Source organism: Lepisosteus platostomus, chromosome 3, assembly GCF_059453375.1.
Source record: "Lepisosteus platostomus isolate fLepPlt1 chromosome 3, fLepPlt1.hap1, whole genome shotgun sequence".
Classification (NCBI taxonomy): domain Eukaryota; kingdom Metazoa; phylum Chordata; class Actinopteri; order Semionotiformes; family Lepisosteidae; genus Lepisosteus; species Lepisosteus platostomus.
In genome coordinates this window covers 12,947,910-12,969,916 of record NC_142613.1, presented here as the reverse complement: position 1 = coordinate 12,969,916, position 22,007 = coordinate 12,947,910, and the positions used below count along the sequence as shown (strand labels likewise).

The following is a 22,007-nucleotide window of genomic DNA, read 5'->3' as shown; positions in this document are numbered from 1 at the left end:
CGGGGTTACACCCCTACTCTTTTCGCCCTGGGATTTTTAATGACCACAGAGAGTCAGGACCTCAGTTTTGCATCTCATCCAAAGGACAGCGCCTTTTTACGGTATAGTGTCCCCATCACTATACTGGGGCATTAGGACCCACATGGACCGCAGGGCGAGCACCCCCTGCTGGCCCCACTAACACCTCTTCCAGCAGCAACCTTAGTTTTTCCCAGGAGGTCTCCCATCCAGGTACTGACCAGGCTCACACCTGCTTAGCTTCAGTGGGTTGCCAGTTGTGATATGGCTGCTGGCACAATACTAATGGACACAGGAAATCTTTTTGTTAAGATTTAGGATTGAAATATTCCTTTGATGTATCACACTTTTCACTTTCATCGTGAGTAACTACTACCAGCCTTTATCACCAGTGATCAGCCGTGTGCAAGTAGGTTTAGGAGCTCAGTTGCTAACCTGAAAGGTCTGGGGGCTAGTTGCCTGGAGGAGACTGTATCTGAAGCCCTTCTCTCCCTCTGTCCGGTATAACAGATGCTGACGCTCACTGAACACAACAGGGATCTTCACAAATATAATAACACATCTATCCCTAAAACAGATAAGTTCACATCCAGAACAATAAGACCAGTGTTTAATGAAGATTAAAAATACTGAGCTAGAGCAGAAAAAATTTTTATAAAAATATTGGAAACACCAATAGAAAGGGAAGATCATCGCAATGGTGGAAAGTACAACAACGTACAAAAACCATACAAGAACTGTAAAAGCAGACGTTAACAGTACAGTATATGAGATAAGGTGCTGAAGGAAGATAAAGATATAGTAGACATGTCTGTTTTGCAGCAGAAGTCATTGTTAAGACACTGTATATTGCAGAAGAAGCTCTGTCCATACTGGGGAATTTTAGTGGAACTGGCACCGAGGTTCTGGAATTCAGTTTTAAAACCCATAATACACAATCTGCAAGATCTGATGGGATTTTCCCAGTAGTCCTTAGAATATTTTGTTCAGTTTTGGTTACCACCACACAAAATGTTACATTACAGTCTTAGAGTTCAGCGAGGAACTAAAGCACCAATCTTCACTCCTGGTCCTGGGGGGCTGCTGTGTCTTCTGGGTTTCATTCCACCCTGGTCTCTTCAGGACTTGTTCTGGATCAAATCGCTCACTGACTTGGTCTCTGTTACCACTCCTAACAGGTCTTCAGACACCGAGGATTAAAGGAACAAGTGAAAGGTGTATTCCACGCTGAAAGCAGAAGAAAGGAAACACAAGGCTCCAAAGCCGAAACGTTGTGTTTTCTTTCTTCTCCTTTCGGCATGGAATAAACCTTTTACTTGTTCCTTTGCAGCCTACGCATGCTGACGCAGCTCCCCACCTGAACTACTGAGGATTAATTATTACCTGTTAAACCAGGTGAAGTGCAGCTCTCCAGGAAAAGGAGTGAATGTCACTGAGAAAAGAAATATTCCAGCTCTCAGAGTATTGTCATATACACAGAGGTTAAAGGAACTAAATCTAAAGGAGTTTCAGAGCAGACGTGATCTGAGTATATAAAATCACGAGGGCACAGACAGGGTCACCAAGGTGACATGGAGTCACTATAAGTAACTAAAGGAGAATGCATTATGGCAGAAAATGGGAAACTCTTCTTTACACAAGGAGTATTGGGTGTCTGGAACAGGCTTCCTAGCCTCGTGGTTGAGACCTAAACTCTGGGCACCTTTAAGAAACAGCTGGATTATCTTAGTTACAGATAGCATCCTCTTGTTTTCTTCTGTTCATTCTGCTCTTTGGGTTATGTTTCAGAAATGAAAATTAGGGGATATTGCAGAACTGAGGAGGAGGATTCCCAAGTCAAAGTACCTGAAAGAGAATGACTGTTTTCACAGACAATCACCAGAAACCTAATCACTAATAATACTATCATTGGTATTCACCATGACTAATTATCATTACCACTGTCACTACTAATCACCAGTAATCACCAACTATTACCATTATTACCCATTCTTACCGCCAGTCTGTACTACTGCCAGGATCATCACTGTCACTAACAATCACCAATAATCGGTTCCGTACCAACTAAGCAGGTTAAAGGATGAAAGAAAGCTAAAGGAACTGAATTTTTCAGTGCAGAGTTATTGTTGCCAGTCACCTCAGTGGACCGCACTGAAATCTGAACAAGAAAACCACATTTAGCTATGCATGCATATTTCAGAACGAAATGTTTCAGTGGCACGGGTGGCATTGTGACGCAGTGGGCAGCATTGTTGCCTCGTGCTGCTGGGGCCCTGGGTTCCATTCCCAGGGTGCTGTCTGTGTGGAGTCTGTATGTTCTCCCCCTGTTCTGGTGGGTTTCCTCTGGGTGCTGTGGGTTATGGTCCAAAGACATGCTGGCAGGTTAATTGGTTTCTGGGAAAACTGTCCCTGGCATGAGTGCATCCCATCTAGGGTGCACCCTGCCTAGTGCCCGTTGCTTGCTGCTGATGCACAGCTGCGCTGAGCACTGGGACAAATGGGGTTATTATGCAGAAACACAAAAATGGGGGAACCCTGCAGGCCCGAGCGGGAAGATCCCCTAGTGAAAACCACATTTCATCGTTAAGAACCTTCACTGGTAATCACCTATATTGCACCGATTACAATAACCACCAAACACCACCACCAAACGCTGTAATTGTGATTACCACCAGGCCATTACACCATTCATACTAGTTATCACAAGCCACTGAAATAATCACCAGTGATCTCCTTCATCACAAAATAGTCACAGATTATCACCCCACAATAGCACATTGTTGTGGCGAGCAGCACTATGACCTCACAATAGAGGCAGGCACTATTCCCGGTCCCGGTTTTCAATACCTGGCTGGTCTGCCTGGCTCTCCTTCTTCCCCCCACACCCCAGAGGCTTGCAAGCTGGGGAGGGCTGGCTACTCTGAGTTGCCCCTTTCTGTGTGGGTAAGGTGAGAATTCATGCTTCACGTTGCTTGTTCAATGTACAGCAGGTACTGATTATCGGACCACAGAGAAACAGAACCAAACATCCACAGCAGACTCTCGTCTGTGAATAATCATCAGTCTCACTGGTAATCACCTTTATCACCACTACCGGAGGTGACCAACAATAATCCCCACCTGCACTAAAACCACACCACTTATCACTAATTATCACGGAAATCACCACTAACCCTCACTGATAAACTCCTGTAATCCCCTCTGCCACTCATAATTACCATTAATCAAGTATGCACACACCTGCCAAAGGAACTTAATCCTGTCAGTCTTGACCTGAGAAGACGATGAGAAGATCCTGTATCTTCGCCGCACTTACACAGTGAACTGGAGGGCTTTGTGCAAGCTCAAGAGCGAAGGTACTTCTCTCCCACTGTGTAACCGAGCCCTGCCACCCCAGGGTGTAAGAGAAACTGGGAGAACTGTTCCAGATCAGGGGCAGCCATCCTGCACACCTCACTCACGGGCTCGCTCGCTCGCTGGACACAGGAACAAATCTCATGATCCCTAGAAAACTGAGTTGAAACAGAAATCCAGAGTGGCACCATCCTATTGGGTTTATCGTTACTGCTGTCAGAGCTCTGTGTTACTGTATCTGATATCATGTTTACTCCCCACAGAAATCACAGACTGTCCTTGATCAATCATAATTAATGTCCCACTAACTCAGTGTCATAGTTCTGAATTACTGAACGTAAAATCAGGGTTAAATTGCCACAGAAATCACAGGCCGTCCTTGATCAATCGTGAATAATATCTTAACACAATAAAAATCCAGAGTGGCACCATCTTATTGGGTTTATCGTGACTGCTGTCAGAGCTCTGTGTTACTGTATCTGATATCATGTTTACTCCCCACAGAAATCACAGACTGTCCTTGATCAAATATAATTAATGTCTCACTAATTCAATGTCATATTTCTGTATTACTGAATCTAATACTTTTATTTACTCCACACAGAAATCACAGACTGTCCTTGATTAGTCAAAATTATTGTATCACTAACTCAGTGCTATAGTTCTGTATTACTGTATGTAATACATCAATTCACTCCACACAGAGATCACACACTGTCCTTGACTGATCATAATTAATACCTTACTAACTCAGTGTTATAGTTCTCTATTACTGTATGTAATATCAGGGTTGAATCCCCACAGAAATCACACATTGTCCTAGATCAGTCATAATTAATGTCTCAATGTCATAGTTCTGTATCACTATATTTGATACCAGGGTTAAATCCCCACAGAAATCACAAGCTGTCTTTGTTGATCATAATGTCTCACTAACTCGGTGTCATAGTTCTGTATTACTGTATGTAACATGTCTGAATCGACATAGAAATCACAGACTGTAATTAATCAATCATAATTTATGTCCCACTACCACAATATCACAGTTCTGCATTCATCATAGTTAACTCCCCACAGAAATCACAGACTGTCCTTGATCAATCATAATTAATGCCCCACTAACTCAGTGTTATAGTTCTGTATTACTGTATGTACTATCAGGGTTGAATCCCCACAGAGATCCCAGACTATCCTTGATCAATCATAATTTATGTCCCCCTAGTTCAGTGTCAGAGTTCTGTATTAGTGTATTTGATAGCAGGGTTAAATCCCCATAGAAATCACAGACTGTCTTTGATCGATCATAATTAATGTCCCACTACCTCAATATCACAGTTCCGTATTACTACAATATCATGGTTTACTCTCCACAGAAATCACAGACTGTCTTTGATCAATCATAATGAATAGTTCTGTGTTACTGAATGTAATATCAGGGTTAAATCCCACAGAAATCACAGATTGTCCTTGATCAGTCATAATTAATGTCCCACTAACTCAGTGTCATAGTTCTGTATTACTACAATATAATGGTTTATTCCACACAGAAATGTCCTTGATCAATCATACAGTAATGTCCCACTTAGTGTCATAATTCTGTATTACTGTATGTAAGACAGACTGTCTTTGTTGATCATAATGTCTCACAAACTCAGTGTCATAGTTATGTATTACTGTATATAATATGTCTGAATCGACATAGAAATCACATTCTGTACTTAATCAATCATAATTTATGTCCCACTACCACAATATCACAGTTCTGCATTCATCATAGTTAACTCACCACAGAAATCACAGACTGTCCTTTATCAATCAAAATTTATGTCTCACTACCTCAATATCACAGTTCTGTATTACTAGAATATCATAGTTAAATCACCACAGAAATCACAGACTGTCCTTAATCAATTCTAATTAATGTCCCACTAACTCAGTGTCATAGTTCTGTATTACTGTATGTAATAGCAGGGTTTAATCCCCACAGAAATCACAGACTGTCCTTGATCAATCGTGATTTATGTCTCCCTAACCCAGTGTTATAGTTCAGTATTAACGTATGTAATACTATTATTAACTCCAGACAGAAATCAAGCTGCTCTGTTCATTAATTAGCTATCATTATCAATGCCTCACTAACACAGTGACTGGAGGTGGGGTAACACTCAGATCTGGGACCCCCAGAGGTTTCTGTTTTTCAGCTGTGGTTTTCCCTCTCCTCCGTGCCAATTCACTAACTCAGTGTCATAGTTCTGTATTACTGTAGGTAACATCATGGTCAGAGCCTTGGAGAAATCACAGACTGTCCTTGATCAATCAGAACGAATAGTTCTGTATTATTGAATGTAATATTAGGTTTAAATCACCACAGAAATCACAGACTGTTCTTGATCAATCATAATTAATATCCCACATACTCAGTGTAATCATTCTGTATTTCTACAGTATCATGGTTTATTCAACATTGAATCACAAACTGATCATAATTAATGTCTCACGAGCTCAATATCATAGTTCTGTATTACTGTACAGTGTATTTCATAGCAGGGTTAAATCCCCACAGATATCACAGACTGTCCTTGATCAATCACAATTAATAGTTCTGTATTATTATATGTAATATTAGGTTTAAATCACCATGGAAATAACAGACTGTTCTTGATCAATCATAATTAATGTCCCAATAACTCAGTGTCATAGTTCTGTATTTCTACAATATCATGGTTTATTTCACAATGAAATCACAGACTGATCATAATTAATGTCTCACAAGCTCAATATCATAGTTCTGTATTACTGTACAGTGTATTTCATAGCAGGGTTAAATCCCCACAGATATCACAGACTGTCCTTGATCAATCACAATTAATAGTTCTGTATTATTGAATGTAATATTAGGTTTAAATCACCATGGAAATCACAGACTGTTCTTGATCAATCATAATTAATGTCCCAATAACTCAGTGTCATAGTTCTGTATTTCTACAATATCATGGTTTATTTCACAATGAAATCACAGACTGATCATAATTAATGTCTCACAAGCTCAATATCATAGTTCTGTATTACTATACAGTGTATTTCATAGCAGGGTTAAATCCCCACAGATATCACAGACTGTCCTTGATCAATCACAATTAATAGTTCTGTATTATTGAATGTAATATTAGGTTTAAATCACCACAGAAATCACAGACTGTTCTTGATAAATCATAATTAATGTCCCACTAACTCAGTGTCATAGTTCTGTATTTCTACAATATCATGGTTTATTCCACACTGAAATCACAAACTGATCATAATTAATGTCTCACGAGCTCAATATCATTGTTCTGTACAGTGTATTTCATAGCAGTGTATTTCATAGCAAGGTTAAATCCTCACAGATATCACAGACTGTCCTTGATCAATCATAATTAATAGTTGTGTATTATTGAATGTAATATTAGGTTTAAATCACCACAGAAATCACGGAATGTTCTTGATCAATCGTAATTAATGTCCCAATAACTCAGTGACATAGTTCTGTATTTCTACAATATCATGGTTTATTCCACAATGAAATCACAGACTGATCATAATTAATGTCTCACGAGCTCAATATCATAGTTCTGTATTACTGTACAGTGTATTTCATAGCAGGGTTAAATCCCCACAGATATCACAGACTGTCCTTGATCAATCACAATTAATAGTTCTGTATTATTGAATATAATATTAGGTTTAAATCACCACAGAAATCACAGACTGTCCTTGATCAATCGTGATTAATGTCCCCATAACTCAGTGTCATAGAGCTGTATCACTGTATTCACCTTTGAGATTCTCTCTCCTCCATGCCCACATGGTCTAAAGCGCTCCCTGGTAAACGGTTGTGAAGGACGCTATAGGAAATAACTGATGGATTTACAAATCGCTTAGCGCACGGTAATGACCGAAGGATCTCTCCGCCCCCGTGTCAACAGTAGTGCAATTGCGAAGGTGAAAATGACCGGTCAGGTGGTAGCTTGTACTTCCCCCCGTGTAAATGTAAACGCGGATGGACCGAGCGGGGGGCCGTGTGAGTGACCTCGTCTTGTGTCCGGCAAGGGCGCTGTGTGTGTGTGTTACAGGGGCTGTCATCAGTCCGTGATGACAGGGGACATCCTCGCCTGCCTCTGAAACGTTCTAATATTATTAAAAGTTACAGTCGCTTTCCGTAACACAGGGGGGTAAATTTAAATGCAATGCAGAGCTGGGGAGGAGTAAAAGCGATGCTATGTCTTTGATCTTTAAATACCCTCTACATGAGAGCTACGATTCACTGCTTTGATTTTTTCTTCGTTTTTGTATCCTGTTGTGGGTAGCTACTGAACCGCACGATTACAGACGCTCCCTAAAGCCATCATTCCGATCTGCGAGTGAGAGAGACTGCGCTTTCTCCACATCTCTCTTCTCCCATTTCATGTGTAAACGGAGACTCTGCCTGTCCTTCCCAAATTGCTGCCCCCCCCCCCTCACAGACATCCACCCTTCACTCATCCTCTCCCTCTCTCTCTTTTTCGCCTTCCCTCCCGCTCTCCTCTCATGTATAGGGTGTACACAATGCAGACGCTCCCTTGGCCCCGCTCTCTCCCCCCTCCCCCACCAACCGAGCTCCCGTTTCACTCAAAGATGGCGGCGGCATTGGAGCCACTGGTCTCTGCCTGCATTTTTGGTGTTGTTGTTGTCTCCGCTTTGACACGTTCTCGGCACGTTCTTCCCGGCAACTCGACCCGAAAACCCGGTGAGTAGCTCGGAGGCAGCTCAGCCGGTTTCCACGAAGGGGGTTCCGGGGGGGAGGGGGTTACCCTTTTTTAACAACTCGACCCGGACCCGTCCTGGGTTTCTGAGAACCGAGAGAAGAGAGGGAGAGAGAGGAGGAGAAGGAGGAGGGGGGTGATGGCGAGGGAAGCGAGGCCTACCTCTGCTCCAGCGGCCTTCTCGCCGCCGTATCGTGGGCACTGCGAGGAGAGGGAGGGAGGAGGAGTGAGAGGGAGGGGGGTTGAGCGCAGGGAAGCGCCAACTCCTGGCCGAGGCTGAGACGGGAGGGACGCACGGCCTACTCGTCTGTCTCGTCCCTCTGTTGCTGGGGAGCGGAGCTTGCTGTCCAGCCGCGGGCTGAGCCCGGGATACAGGGGAGGTAGGCCGTGCAGCCTCGGGCTCGCAGTGGACGCTTCGGCCTCGTTTAGAGCGGCTGTTCGCCCGAGCCGTTTTTGTTGTCGCTGCGCTAAACCCGAGGCGGTGCGGGAATCGCGTCATTGTGGATGTGTGGCGAGGGGGATTTTATGGTATTTAATTTCAATTTCGCCGTTGCCCGGATTTCTTCAAATGTATAATTGTACCGGGGTGTACTTTCCTTCTAAAAGAAAAGGGATGACTGCAGGAACTGCCGGTGAGGATTTCGGCACTAGGCATTTGTAAACAGAGCGGTTGTACGTGTGTTTTGTAGCAGAAGGGGAGAGGAGTGAAAACCCGTGTTTTTGTATTCCAGACTGTTGATGTTTCAGATGCAGGCACGTACCGCGTCCGAGCCCTTTGTTGACATTTTCACCCGGAGTTGCCGAAGTTGTGTTTTCAGGACGGAGGCTTTGGCGGAGATACTTCCTGTCTTTATCTCTTAGGATGTACTTGGGGATACGGGGGGCGAAATCGTTCTTTTGCATCAGGCTGCCTGGCTTTTAGTTACGTTTTAAGCTTGGTCGAGGAAGAGACCGTCAAATCTGTTTATCTGTTAGGACGTAGGTAATTTCCGAAGTCCTGCCGCCTGTTTGACTTCAGCGATGTAAACAGTGCGCACGTTGGGACACTGAGAAACTTCGGATCCGAAACGACACGCGTGGCAGCTCTCAGGAGAAAGTGAAGTGATGTCAGCAAGCCTGTCCTAGTCGCATTTCTGCTCAGGGCTGGTGGGTTCGACTGCTTTCTTTCCATTTTTCGCTCCGATTTGCTGACCTGTGTAGTTTTAAACTCAGTGCAGACGATCGCCGCTTGGCTTTGCTTCAGATCATCCTCATTTCCAGGCATAGGTCTTGGTCGTGGACAGTGATTGTTTTTCACTTTTGGTGTTCTTCTTACGAGATGGACTGTAAACGAAACCACTAGGCTGCAAAAGAGATTTGCAAGGTTGTACAAGCAGAATATTTTCTTATAGAGGTTATTTTAGCTTAGCGGTCTCGTTAGAGAGCAGGAGAACAGTCAACATTCATGTGTGGTGACCTCTTGCAAGACGGTAAAGCCGTATCGGTTAAGACCCATTTTAAAAATGGAGCAGGACAGTAACTACAGAGCATTACAGTGATAGGTTTTTTTTTTTTACTGTACAATACCAGTGCTGGAAAAGAGTGTGGTAGATGAATAGTAAAGATAAGGCAATCAAATAATAATGAGGTTTCAAAATAAACCTGCAGGAAGATAACATGACATAAGAAGTCCGGACAGACCTCAGAAATCCGGTGAATGACTGGAGCCCGTGCCTGAGAAGCGTGTGCCAGGGTAAGCAGACTTCCTGCTGAGAGGCAAATGAAACTGTAATGGGCTGAGCTGAGACAGCTGAGCAAGCTGGAGGGTGGCACAGCACCAAGGGACAGGTGTACTGCTGCGTGCACGTGACCTACGAGCACATGACCGGCTCCAGTTTTATGGTGCATTAAAAAAATGGACATGCCCCAGAGAGCTGTTGTCCCTTTTTGTCATCACGGTACTACTTTGCTTATAGAATGTCCTGCCTCCTTTATGATTTTCAGACCCATTGCTGGCTACTGCTTTTTGTTTTTTTTCTGCTTTGTTTTATGCTTGGGGTTTGTTTGTCATGTTCGTAAGTGAAGACTGATTCTTGTGATGTGGCAGGGCGGTGCATGTTTCCAGTGGTAGCGTGCCTATTCGTGTGTGATTGAACCATTCCGAAGAAGTCGGGAGATCACAAAAGTTAGGAAAATAACAGCCCAGATTTTGTTTCGGACAAACCAGCCCACACCATGTCAGGGGATGCCCCTCTCTTTGCACAGCTCTTTGCACAGCAGTTCAATCAAGCAACGGTCTGAAGCCTGTGCTCTTGAAACAGCAAAGCAGTGTGTTCAATGTGAATTCATGCATGTCTATCCAAATTCAAAGTAACCTCATGAGGCGTACTTATCTGGCCTGGGGTTTAGGCGATAAAGCCCCGAATGAGTTAAGCGGGTGGGCAGTAGACTGGTCAGTTTCCTGCTCTCTACGGATTGGTCTGGGAATTGAACGGAGGTGAGATGCTGGCGTGTGCAAGCTTGCTGTCTTCGTCTCCTGTATGGAAACAGTGCGTATTCGCTTACATCGCCTGCTTGAGCCCAGCCATCAGGTGATCTGTTTCACATTCTGAACAAAGCAGTCGCAGGGGAGAGAAGTTTGATATTTAATTTGTTTTAAGAATGGGTGTTTTACGGACTGGGGTGTTTTGCTTGTACTGTGCATTTCCATTTCTGGCATTTATTTGTAGGCTTCTCATGGTGCTCTCTGCAACCCTTGCGTTGTGGCGGTGCTTGTGGAATTACCCGGTACGGGCTGAAGCGCAGCGTGTCCGTGTTTCCTCATGCCTAACCGCTGCTCCGTGTCCTCTCCGCAGGGTGTGCGCGCTGCTGAGGCGCAGGCGGCATGAAGGTGATCGGGCAGTGCTGGTCCCTGGGGTGAGATCTCCGTATCGCCGGAGCCGCCACCGCACGCTTCCACGCTGTCACCTGGAGCAGAACCACGCCGCGGGAGAGGAGCACGCAGAGGCTTCCCTGCTGGGGCTGTTTTTATTTATTGTTTTAAAGACCTTTCTTCATTGTCCGGCCTAAATTGAAACACTAATGGAAAGAAAAATTGGAGTCGGGTTGGGCGAGAGATGAGGAAAAATCCTTTGTGGAAAACACTACAAAAACTGTGACAAGATAGCTGCAGCTTTTTTTTTTGTTCTTTTGGCCTTTGTGGCATCTTGCCTAGTTTTGTTCCGCCCTGTTGTGGATTATTAGAAGAACAGTAGCTGAGCAAACCCGGAGAAAAGCGTCACGGATACCATCCTTTCCCTCTGTTTTTGGTTTGGCCTTCTTCTTAAAGAAGGTAACTTTTACCCCGCTCCAAGAGGGAGTGGGGGTTGCCACGGAGACGCAGACCGGGGGGGTGGGGGGGGGCTGGGTGCCACGCCTATGCTATGGTCAGCTGCTCCCTGCCAGTCTGCCGCTGCTCTGAGGGACTCTCCGCACGGCATCGGGATAAAGGATAGCCGGCGGAGGAGGGCGTAGGAGGGAGGAGGAGGAGGAGGAGGGGGCTCGGCTCGGGCGAGGAGGGCACAGGGCGGGCGGTTCCTGGATGGGCGTGTCGTCTGGCCGCCGCCGCAGCCGAGCGTCAGCCATGGTGAAGCTGGCTAACCCGCTGTACACTGACTGGATCTTGGAGGCCATCAAGAAGGTGAAGAAGCAGAAGCAGCGCCCATCTGAGGAGCGAATCTGCAATGCGGTCTCCATGTCCCATGGGCTGGACCGCAAGACGGTCCTGGAGCAGCTGGAGCTCAGTGTCAAGGATGGCTCCATCCTGAAGGTCTCTAACAAGGGCCTGAACTCCTACAAGGACCCCGACAACCCCGGCAGGCTGGCCTTCCCCAAACCTCGGAACAATAGCGCTAGCCCGCCCAAGGCGTCGGGGTTTGACTGGAATAAACTCATCAAACGGGCGCTGGAGGGGCTGCAGGAGCCCGGCGGCTCCTCTCTGAAAAGCATTGAGCGTTATTTGAAGGGCCAGCGCGATGTAGCCGCCTCCATTAACAGCGGGGGCTCCTCGGCGGCCCTGTTCCACCAGCAGCTGCGGCTGGCCGTGAAGCGTGCCCTGGCTCACGGCCGGCTGCTCAAGCAGGGGCCGATGTACCAGCTGAGTGGGCGTGGCGTGGCCTCTCAAACTGAGGCACCCCCTGTAGACTCGCTGGCTTCCCTGCCCCCTGTCCGCCTGCTGCCCCACGAGAAGGACAAGGTAAGAGCCTGCTGTGTGCCGGAGTGCCTCTCTGCAAACGATTGTGTTAAAAAGGTGCCGGGAAACAGAGGTCCCCACTCTCTGTGGTCATTACAAATCCCAAGGTTTTTCTCAAAAAGAGTAGGGGTGTTACTCACAGTGTCTTAGCCAAATTCCCACCTCTCCTCCACACTGATAGCTGATGTGTGGTGAGCGTACTGGAGCATCATTTAGCTGTGTGCTGCACATTGGTGGTGGTGGAGGGGAGCTTTGAGTGGGGTGTCCAGAAAAGCACTATATAAGTGTAGGCGGTTATTTAAAGTATTTAGACTTCCATTGCACAGTATTTACATCTAATTCAAGGTTAACCAACCACAGGCACATTAAGTATACTAACACAATAACATAAAAAGAGTAGTGAAACATGACTGCATTATGGTTCACTGTCAGTGACAAATGAAATGGATCAAACTGCTGTGCACCTGGAGTCAGATCTGTTTTCCTAGTATATCTTCAGAACATTTCAAAGCGCTATACCTGGTCTAAATTTTATTCCATTTTAAGCTCTTTAGTTGATTAAGTTATCAAATGAAGAAGATGTCTCAAGACAACAATACACCACTGTGCCCTGTGGAGTACAGAGTTCTGCTTGGACAGGGCCTCCTTTCTGATTCTGTTTCAGGGTCAACTTGATCCCTGTTGCCAGACCAGTCCTTATCGCAAGAGCCAGTCCAGGTCCTGAAATTGTCTCCTGCTGTTCATCTTATTTATAGTGTGGTGCAGTAACGAAGAGCCCTTTCTGCTTGCAGATGCTGTTGAAGAATGGAGGAGTCCCCTCTAGCAGGGCAAGTGGCTAGGCTGGAGGAAAACTCTGACTGAGGGATAGTGGATGAGGGGAGGTTGCCTGTGTGAAAGTGTGCAGTGTAATCTTGGGCTGTGCTCATGTTAGGATTTCAGAGAATTGTTGGACATGTTTTCAAGCTGAGCACAGCAATAGAGTACAAGAATTCAATGTAACTCTGATTTCTGGAATCACTTGTAGATGTGAGCACTGAAGAGAAAGGGTAGTGAGGTCTCAAAGCTGTTCACAGTGTGGCCCTGGCAGAAGTGTCCCAGGTGACGCAGTATGTGGGAGGAGTTGGATACTTTTAACAGGTCTGGCTGGTTGTGCATTAATATCTTGACAAGTGTCTGTGAATCTTGCCAGATTCACCTGAAGAGAGATGAACTCCTGGCCTGTAGGATTGGTGGGAAGCTTCACAAAGTCCCATAGCGTGGTCCTGGGATTTGGTTAAATAGAAGGTTCTTTTCACCTCCCTCAATTCTATGATGATCCTTCCACTAGGTGGGAGCAAAAAATCTCCAGCAAATAGTTTCTTTTCAGGTATTGCAACTAGTTTTGCAGTTTGTGTGAGCAGTGAAAACGGTGTCCTAAAAAGCAAGTTAAATCATTTGATTGCAGTTTGATCCGGAATCAGGAAAATACTGGCTTTCTAATCTGCAGATTTGTGAACTTCTAAACCTTCTGCACAGTAGGTTTGCTGTGAAGGACCCCAAATGCTTCCAGAAACAGATGCAAACCTGTATTCAGCCGACCTCTGTGTTGCAGAGCAGCACGTTATCTTGGACGGTATTGATTCCATGACTTTTTATATAAAAACTGTAAAATCCTCAGTGATTAGCAACTTGGAAATGCCAGGGTCTGTTCAGTTCTGGTCCTTGAGGTCTGATATGTCAGGTGTTCATTCCTCATGTCTTAAAGGCTGCTGATTCTTCAGGCACATTTGCTTTGAAGAAGCCTAGAAACTGCCTGACGCTTCAGGGCCAGGCCTGGCTGGCCCTTAAACACGGACTGTTTTGACTATGCTAGTTTCAGTGTGGTCAGTTTAATATTTTTTGAACTTGTGGTCATTCTCGTTTTGAAAAAGGAGACCGAAGTGAGGTTTGCCACTAGGAAGCTTTGTGAAAAATACATTTTTGCAAACTTGGTAGTGTCTTTGGGACATATGACTTGACAAATTGGGATGAATGTGTTGGGTACCCTGAAATTAAATAGTCAATCGTTAGCCTCATTTGTATAATTAAGAGCTCAGGTGGGATGAACATTGAGGCATCTAGTTGCTTGTCAGGATGAGGTATAAGGAAGAATTGCAGGTGTTCCAATGTCCTGGGCTCTGTATTTTTTTCCACAGAGATCCACCCTCTGTGGTTCTGGCTGTGGTTGTAGCCTTGTAGAGGAATTGTTTACCCTTGTGACAAAGATGCTGGTGTTCCGAGGTGGTGCTGGTTTCCGGTGCCTCTAAGTTACCCTTTGTGAATTACTGCATTGAGGGCTCACTTGGCTGTGTGTTAGATGGCAGGTTGTGTTGTTAAGCTCACAGAATGCTCCTGGATGCTATTACTTTGTCTGATTTCTACAGTACAGTAGCTGCAGATATTGAATTGTGTTGTCAAACACTAAATGTTTAAATTTTGCAGGCCGATTGCAACTGTCTGATCTTGTGCTATTGTATCTCGGTATCGCTCTGCTTGAGGCAAGTGAAAATTCATGTTGCTGTTGAGAACAATGGGTATTGTTGACACCATGCCAATTTAAGTCTGCTGTGCCAAATTACTACTCTTGTGCCAGGCAAAGCAGAAGATGTCCTCTCATGAGGCAGCTCACACTAGGTAAGGCCCGGCAGAGATTATCTGAGATGAGCTCTGTTTCTTATGAGCTTGGTAGTTGTAGCTGGTCCGCTTTGGCCATTCTCTCAAGCTTTCTGCTGTCATGCTTCAGTTTCCTGGATGTGTGTTCGTTTTTGGCAGCAGGGGTCATTGTATAATGTAACAACCAATTCAGTGAAACATCCTGTGCTGGATCAGGTGATCTCAGTCATCATAGACTAAAACATTTTTTAACATTGTAGTAGTCTCAAGTTGATAGTTGACAGTAATTCTATCGATATGTTGTGCTAGTGATTAGTGTGTCCTGTTTACTCCCATGTGTAGGGCACAAGAATTTAAATACTGACAGTGAGGACCAAAGACTTTAAAAACAGGACGTGCACCCTCCTTCCTTTTTTAGTCAGCTTGTGTGGTAGGAGGAGGGATACTACTTCACTCACTCAGGGATACTACTTCAACCATCTGAAGTTGTCGAAGCATTCTTCAAGGTCCAGAGCTTTTCTTGACCCCGTGTGTCAGTTTGCTTAAAAGTGGTGTTTGTGAAGCCCACCAAACAAGTCATTGTGGCTTCGCCAGAGAAGCTGACTTTGCACAACACTAGAGTTATATCTCTATGCCAGTCTGAGACTAGGGTGTTAGCTCAGTAGTCGGCTCCCAGTCAGCTTCTGTCAGTGTGCACTGGTTACCACCCATAGTAATTTTCCTGGTGCTCTAATGTCTTCATCACTAGCCTTGTTTACCTTAAGTACTTTTACAGTGTTGTGCCTGGGTATAGTGTGTTTGTATCTCTGATGGCATATATTGAGAAAGTGTTATTGTCCCGGTCACAGCTTTTGTTCATTCATCCCTGTAAGGTGTCGCTTTATAACTAAATTGATGCTGAGATTCTAGCATCTGTTAAAGTGCGTTTTTGACCTCCTCTAGACACGTGTTCGGCAGTTCCATTCAGTGAGCAGATATCGGTGTGAGCTGAAAATCCCTGTTGCGTGGTGCTCTTGCTGAAACTGGGGGTCAGTGGGAGGTCAGAGATGGCGGGGGGGAGTTCATGTAGGGGTCACGAAGATAGGTAGCAAATCTGATCTTTTCTCCATGTAACACAGAAAGCTGTTTGTCCTTTGCCATGCTTATTAAGGGGATGGTGTTTCTCTCCTGAAATGGTAAGAAGCTTACATAGGGCGCATTACAAGGCATAGGTGAGAATGGCTTGAGTTTCTCCTTTCTACGGAGTTGAAAACACGGTTAAGGTGGCTGAAATGGGTAGACATTGAAAGCCTTGCTAAAGGTTGATTGTTGACAGTACTGTTGATTAAGTCTGCCACACAGTTACTGTACATGGTATGAAAGAGCTGTTTTAAACCATTTCACAAAGCCAGCTCCACATGCTTACCTGTGTACTGCTTACTTGAATACCTGGGGTAAGACCGTGTAGGCTGCTTCCCCTGGCAGGTTTTTACTGACCCGAAGGGGCCCTCTGAGGTGGTCCCCAGAACCCTGGTACAGGACTTGGATCTTTTCAACACAGAGCTAGCAGTGTGTGACGTTGACGTTCAAAGGCAGTCAGCTCTGACAAATCCTTGAGTGGATCTGTTGATTTGCAGTTTCATCTTTTCAAAAGTTAATTTAGATTGACCAGAGTGGCTGTTGTGAGGGGAAGGAGTAAGCTTGAAGTGCTGAGGAGCCCTTGACTGTTCTAGATTGATGTTCTGTATTAAGCTTAGTCTTGCCAAATCTATAAAATTGTCTATGTACTGCAGATCTCATGACAGAGGTAGCTTGACTCAGGTGGTTTTTAGATGTGCACACCATGCTGGAGTAATTCTGCTTTTAAAAGCCCTTGGGTCCAAGGAAAGTAGTTTCTAATTTTTTGGTGGATTTTATCAGTTGGGTGTCTGTTACATTTTGGTTCTGCTGATTTATTGGCTGTGTTGCTGACACATTGGATTAGAGCCGTTTCTGAGGCACTTCAGGGCTGGAAAGGAACCTCCCATTGAGCAGCAGATTGATCCATTTCAAGCTGTACTAGCTGTAAGCTCTTGTAATTATACTGTTTATGCAGAAAATGAAATGACATTTATTTATGCAGAGTTTCTCAAAATATTGTTACAAGCATGCAGTGTCAAGCACCTGCTATTGGCATCTATATAGAACCGCCAGCATCTGGTAAAACCTGCAGTGGATCAAACGTCTGTGCAGCGGGAGTCTGATTGCAGTACTCCAGTACTAGTTGCTGCTGTTCTTTTGTTGCTGTCAGTCCATTTGAACATTAATAGCCATTATCCGGTTCTGTAATAGTACTAGGCACATGTATAATATTGGACAGCGGGTGAAATGGAAGGAAGTTTTCAACTAGACCTCTCTACAGAGCGGTGAACTTGAGTGCCTCCTTGGTGTAAAAACCCAACAGGAAAAAACAATGAATGAATTGCAAAGAATGGACTATTGACTGAGTGAATGAGCAGCTGTAAAACCAGTATGCCCTCTGTGAGTATCAGTTGCCAATTTTGCCCTTCATTACCACTAATTGCCGTGATAGACACCTCCACCCTTTCATGAGAGTTGTGTGAGTCTGCTGTGGCAGTTAGTCGTTTCATTTCTCTGTAGTTTGTGCCACTCGGGACCTGTTTGATTTGGCTGCTCTTCAGTCAGTGCTTGTCTGTTGATCAGCTTGTGGATACACAAGTCTTTAATTAATAATTTAGTTAATATTAATAAAAGTAATGTCAGGCTAGGACAGACGTCGAGGCATAGTCTCTTGAAACCTAATCTTGTATGTTGCTTAAGTGCTTGTTTGAAGATGAAGGCAGTAACAATGGGGCAGGTAATGAAAATACCTGAGCCATGCGTTGCTCCCATTCTCTGTGGTTAGTGTGTCTGAAGGGAAGTATTGCACCACCTTGTTTGTTATATCCATAGCAAAGCCATGGGACAGTGCACCTTGGAGTTTGGCAGGGATACAAATCAAACTTCCTTTGCATAACAGTGTGATCTGTATCGGGTTTTACCACCTATGGTACTTGTACAAGTCAGTGCCAGTTTTTTTTTTGCCTTAATTTAATTTGCATGGTGAATTGTGGAGGGGTGGCATGGCGGATGAGTGGTTAGCATTTGCTGCCTTACAGCACTGGAGCCCTGGGCTTAGTTCAGAACCTGGGGCACTATCTGTGTGGAGTTTGCATGTTCTCCCCATGTTCCTGTGGGATACCTCTGGGACTTCTGGTTTCCTCTCGTAGTCCAAAGACCTACCGGTGGGTTAATTGGTTTCTAGAAAAATTGGCCCTGCTTTAAACGTGTGTGTGTCTGTGTGTCCTGCAGCGGACTGGTTTCCCGTCCATCCAGAGTGTACCCAGCTTTGCGCTCGTTTGCTTGCTTGGATAGGCACTGGCTCCTGTGCAACCCTGAATTGGAACAAGCACTTAGAAAATGCATGGATGGAATTTGTGAAATATTACATAGGAACCACATCCTTCTGTTTAAAATGAGAAGTTTATCATACTTGCACACTAAGGTAGTTTGTAGCCCTGCTTTAACTTTCCTTTCTCTTGCCCTAGTCCTGTGGAGTGCTTGTGGCGTCTTACACATTGGTATCTCTGCTCTGCTTATCCTGACTGCACCACACTCAGAAAGCATTTTCTCCCCACTCCGAGTTTGACTCCCTTTGCAAAGGGGTAAATCCTGCTGGGAGAAACAGACCAACCTCATCTTGAACAGAGGTGTAATGTTTTAACTTTGGTTACCAATAGGTGCTACGCATATGATACTTTTGAATATTTGTTGGGACTGATGTTTGGTGATGAAAGTTTTAAAATATAAAGCTTGTTTCTTTTATCATTACAATGCAATCTGTACCAGAGACAGAAGCTGGTAAAACCTGGAGTAGTATTTGATTCCCCTCAAATCAAGAACAAGATGATGCTGTACTAGCACTTCTCAGCCCAGAGCATCTCAGAGTTCTTCAGGAGTGGATGAGCGACCGCAGTTCGTACCTCCAGCCTTGCTACACCAGCAGCTCAGGTGGTGAAGTATGAGAAATTGCTTTACCAATTAAATTAAGACGGAACTTTAGCGAGGTCAGTTAGTACACGCCCAGCAGGGAATTGAGCCAGGACACTGGTGTTAACACCTAGTCTTGCTGCACCCTGGGATTATTAATGACAAAAGTAGTCCTGCTCTCTAACCTTTAATGTCTCATATGAAGGGCAGCAGTTTCTGCAGCATGCTCTCCCCTGTTACTATTTCTGTGGCATTGGTTGGGAAATTGTGGTCCTGAGGGAAGGGAGCCTCCTAACAGTTTTCAATTTGATAAAGAAAGAACGGAACTCTGCTTTTGAATAAGGATTATCCAATAAGACTGTAGTACATTGTGAGTTGTACACTGTTTATGTACTAGAACAAACTTCTGCAGTGCTTCCTGTGACGCTGTCAGAAAGAGGCCGAGAGTTAGCTCAAGTTAGCTTTGTGTTATTAGAGGGAAATAATTAAGGTTTGAACTTGCGTGTTGGGGAAGAGCTGTGATCCTGTGACTCCACATGCTGCTTGTGAATTCTGGTGTTCAAGTAGTAGTAATAGCTTAAAGTTTTTGATGAGAATGAAACCTAATTTGATTTTTGCCACTTAAATGACATAACCAAATGGCAATATCAAATTCCGAACAGCGTTTTTTAGACTGTTAGTACGTTTTCATCCATTATGTTGTTTTATTTGCTATTCAGGGTTATTTCAAATTCAATTGAAGTGTCTCCCTGAACATTAGCTTTAAAATCATATTCCGATCTCTGAATATTGCATGTCATTATTATACATATCCAGAATTTGCATTGAAACTCATATAGTAAGCAAAGATACAAATGGCTTGTTTCATTTTCGGAACTGTCCATCCGAATTAAAATGAAACAGGTAGGGCTTGCCTAGAAAGGTAATAGTGCATTGAGCATCAAAATCAACTGCATTAGATTCAAGCTTTAATTAATGGCTTTTTATTTTGTATGAAGTGAAATGACATTTCATTGAGCAGGCATGACAGTTAAATTTAAACTAATTAACATTTGTCATCAACAGGGGGTCTCCTGAGAGAGTCACAGGCTAGTAGAGTGTGTGGCCACCGCTGGAAGCAATACAAGCTGTACATGTGTGACAGATGCTTGGCACCAAGTTGCACAGTTTTTGTGGGATTCTGTCCCATTTCTTTCCTTGAACTATAGCTAATCTGCTCTCTGGTCTCTGAGCCCTGGATGCCACATGTCATCCCAGCTTATTCCACAGATGTTCCTGGGGCTCAGGTCTAGTGAGTGAGGCAGCCATGGTTTAATTAACAAACATGTTCTCGTCTTGCATTGTTGTTGTTACAAGAACAGTGTGAGGGTGTGGTTTGTCCTGCTGCAATGCTGTCACATCAGGAGGAGCCCACAGCAAGTGAGATTCCAGGGACTTTGTGGCTTACAGTGGTGGGCAGACACGCTGCTAGCCTATGATTGTTGTTGTTGATAAAGAGATGTTGATCAACTGGTGGTAACATGTTAATCAGTAAAATGTACCTAATGCCTGTTCAATAAAATATCCGTGCATCTGCTACATGAAAGAATTTTCCTTTATTATTATGCTCACTATTAAAATAAGTTGTTTACACAGGGCAGAGCAGGAGAAAGGTGAGGACAGTGTCTATTTGTATAACAGCCTTTGTGTTTTTAAGTGTGTGGATATGGACTGTACTGAGTTTGTCTGACCTCCTTACCTAAAATGTTCCTGATAGCCAAAAATGGTGGTGTTATTAGTGCGGCAGGCAGGCCTTCGTGAATGGAGGATTTTGCAGACAAGTTTGTTAGAATAAAAATTTATCCTGCAACTTCGGAGAGCCTATCTTTGAGAGAGCTGGAGACGGGCAGGAATCTGTACAATGTCTCACCATTCTTAGTAAAACCTCCCTCTCGATTGCCCCATCATTTTTGCTCTTCCTGCTTCCCTTCTCAGTCAGATTCAACAAGCTTTATTGGTGTGATTGGTAAATTGTAGTGTTGCCAAAGCAAAGGACAATTGGAAGACCTTATGCTTATAAACATTTACAACAACCAATTCAGGAAGCTCACTCTCTTCTTCAGGCTGATGGGATTAGGCTTCCAGATCTACCTTCACCCCCAGTAGAACTGGAAGGTGTCGTGATTCTTACAGGATTGGGAATTCTGAGATAAGATTTGTTTTAGGGAAAATGTTTCTTATCCCAGAGTATTTTTTGCTGTGTGTAGCAGAAAATACTTCTGTCTTAGCTGCTCCCTACTGGCAGCAGGAGCGCAACCCGTCTTCTCTAGGCAGCTAGGTCTGTCTGTGTCTGTGTCGCCCAGTTTCTCTAGCCAGACCTTGGTCACTAACCCTGTATTTCTTCAGATTCTGGTTTTCCTTCTTGTTTCCCACGTTCTGTTTTAAAGTGATTTAAAGTGGTAAGTCTTTTTCCCTTTCATTCTAACCCTCACATACTGCAGCTTTCCTTTTCCAGCTCTCCCCTTCTGTCTCTTTTCTCTCTGCCTCTCTCTCAGTGCTGTGATGCCATGTGTCTTGTGGTGATCAATGGGGGTCTGGGGAGAGGGGCGAGGGGTCGGATTAAGAGGGGGGTGTGTGTGTGCGGAGAGTGCGAGATGTGTTTCACATGTTAATGAGAACCTTGACTGGGAAAGAGACAAGGACGGCAGGACTGCCTCTCTCTCTCTCCTGCTGTCATGGGCACTCTGTACCTGGGTGTGCGTCACGTACACAGCAGCAGCGCAGCAGCACCAAGGCTTTAAGTGTGTATATGAGAGAGGGAGGGAGACTAAAGAACTCTCGTGAGAGAAAAGTGTTCATGCAGGAGTGGGTAGGAAAGTGGAGGAGAGAGTGAAGTTGGTGTCAAAAGGGCACAACCAGGAAATGTGAAGAAGGCAAGAACCCGGGCTGAAGTTATGAGAGATTTTCTCCTCCAAAGAGGTTTGTTGCTGACATGTTTCACTTTAACAGGAACAATCTTGTTAACA

General features: G+C 44.5%; 1 protein-coding gene and 1 long non-coding RNA gene across 8 annotated transcripts in view; both read left to right on the top strand.

Moving 5' to 3' along the window:
* The first annotated feature begins 7,978 nt into the window (after positions 1-7,978).
* kat6a (K(lysine) acetyltransferase 6A) overlaps positions 7,979-22,007 on the top strand; it is a 40,241-nt gene continuing 26,212 nt past the window's right edge. For 3 of the 7 annotated variants that reach the window (XM_088624546.1, XM_088624544.1, XM_088624541.1), the window contains exons 1-3: positions 7,979-8,137; positions 10,988-12,366; positions 13,155-13,190. In XM_088624546.1, coding sequence (XP_088480672.1) covers positions 11,713-12,366; positions 13,155-13,190 — 690 coding nt within the window. In that variant the 5' untranslated portion in view covers positions 7,979-8,137; positions 10,988-11,712. Of the gene's footprint in view, positions 8,138-8,393; positions 8,534-9,800; positions 9,886-10,987; positions 12,367-13,154; positions 13,191-22,007 lie in introns of those variants that run through there. The other 4 variants (XM_088624547.1, XM_088624545.1, XM_088624542.1 and 1 more) reach the window with 3 other exon arrangements.
* Positions 13,200-20,590, top strand: LOC148674440 (uncharacterized). The gene is made up of 2 exons (XR_015935307.1): positions 13,200-19,023; positions 20,068-20,590. It is a non-coding gene; the product is annotated as an uncharacterized LOC148674440 (long non-coding RNA).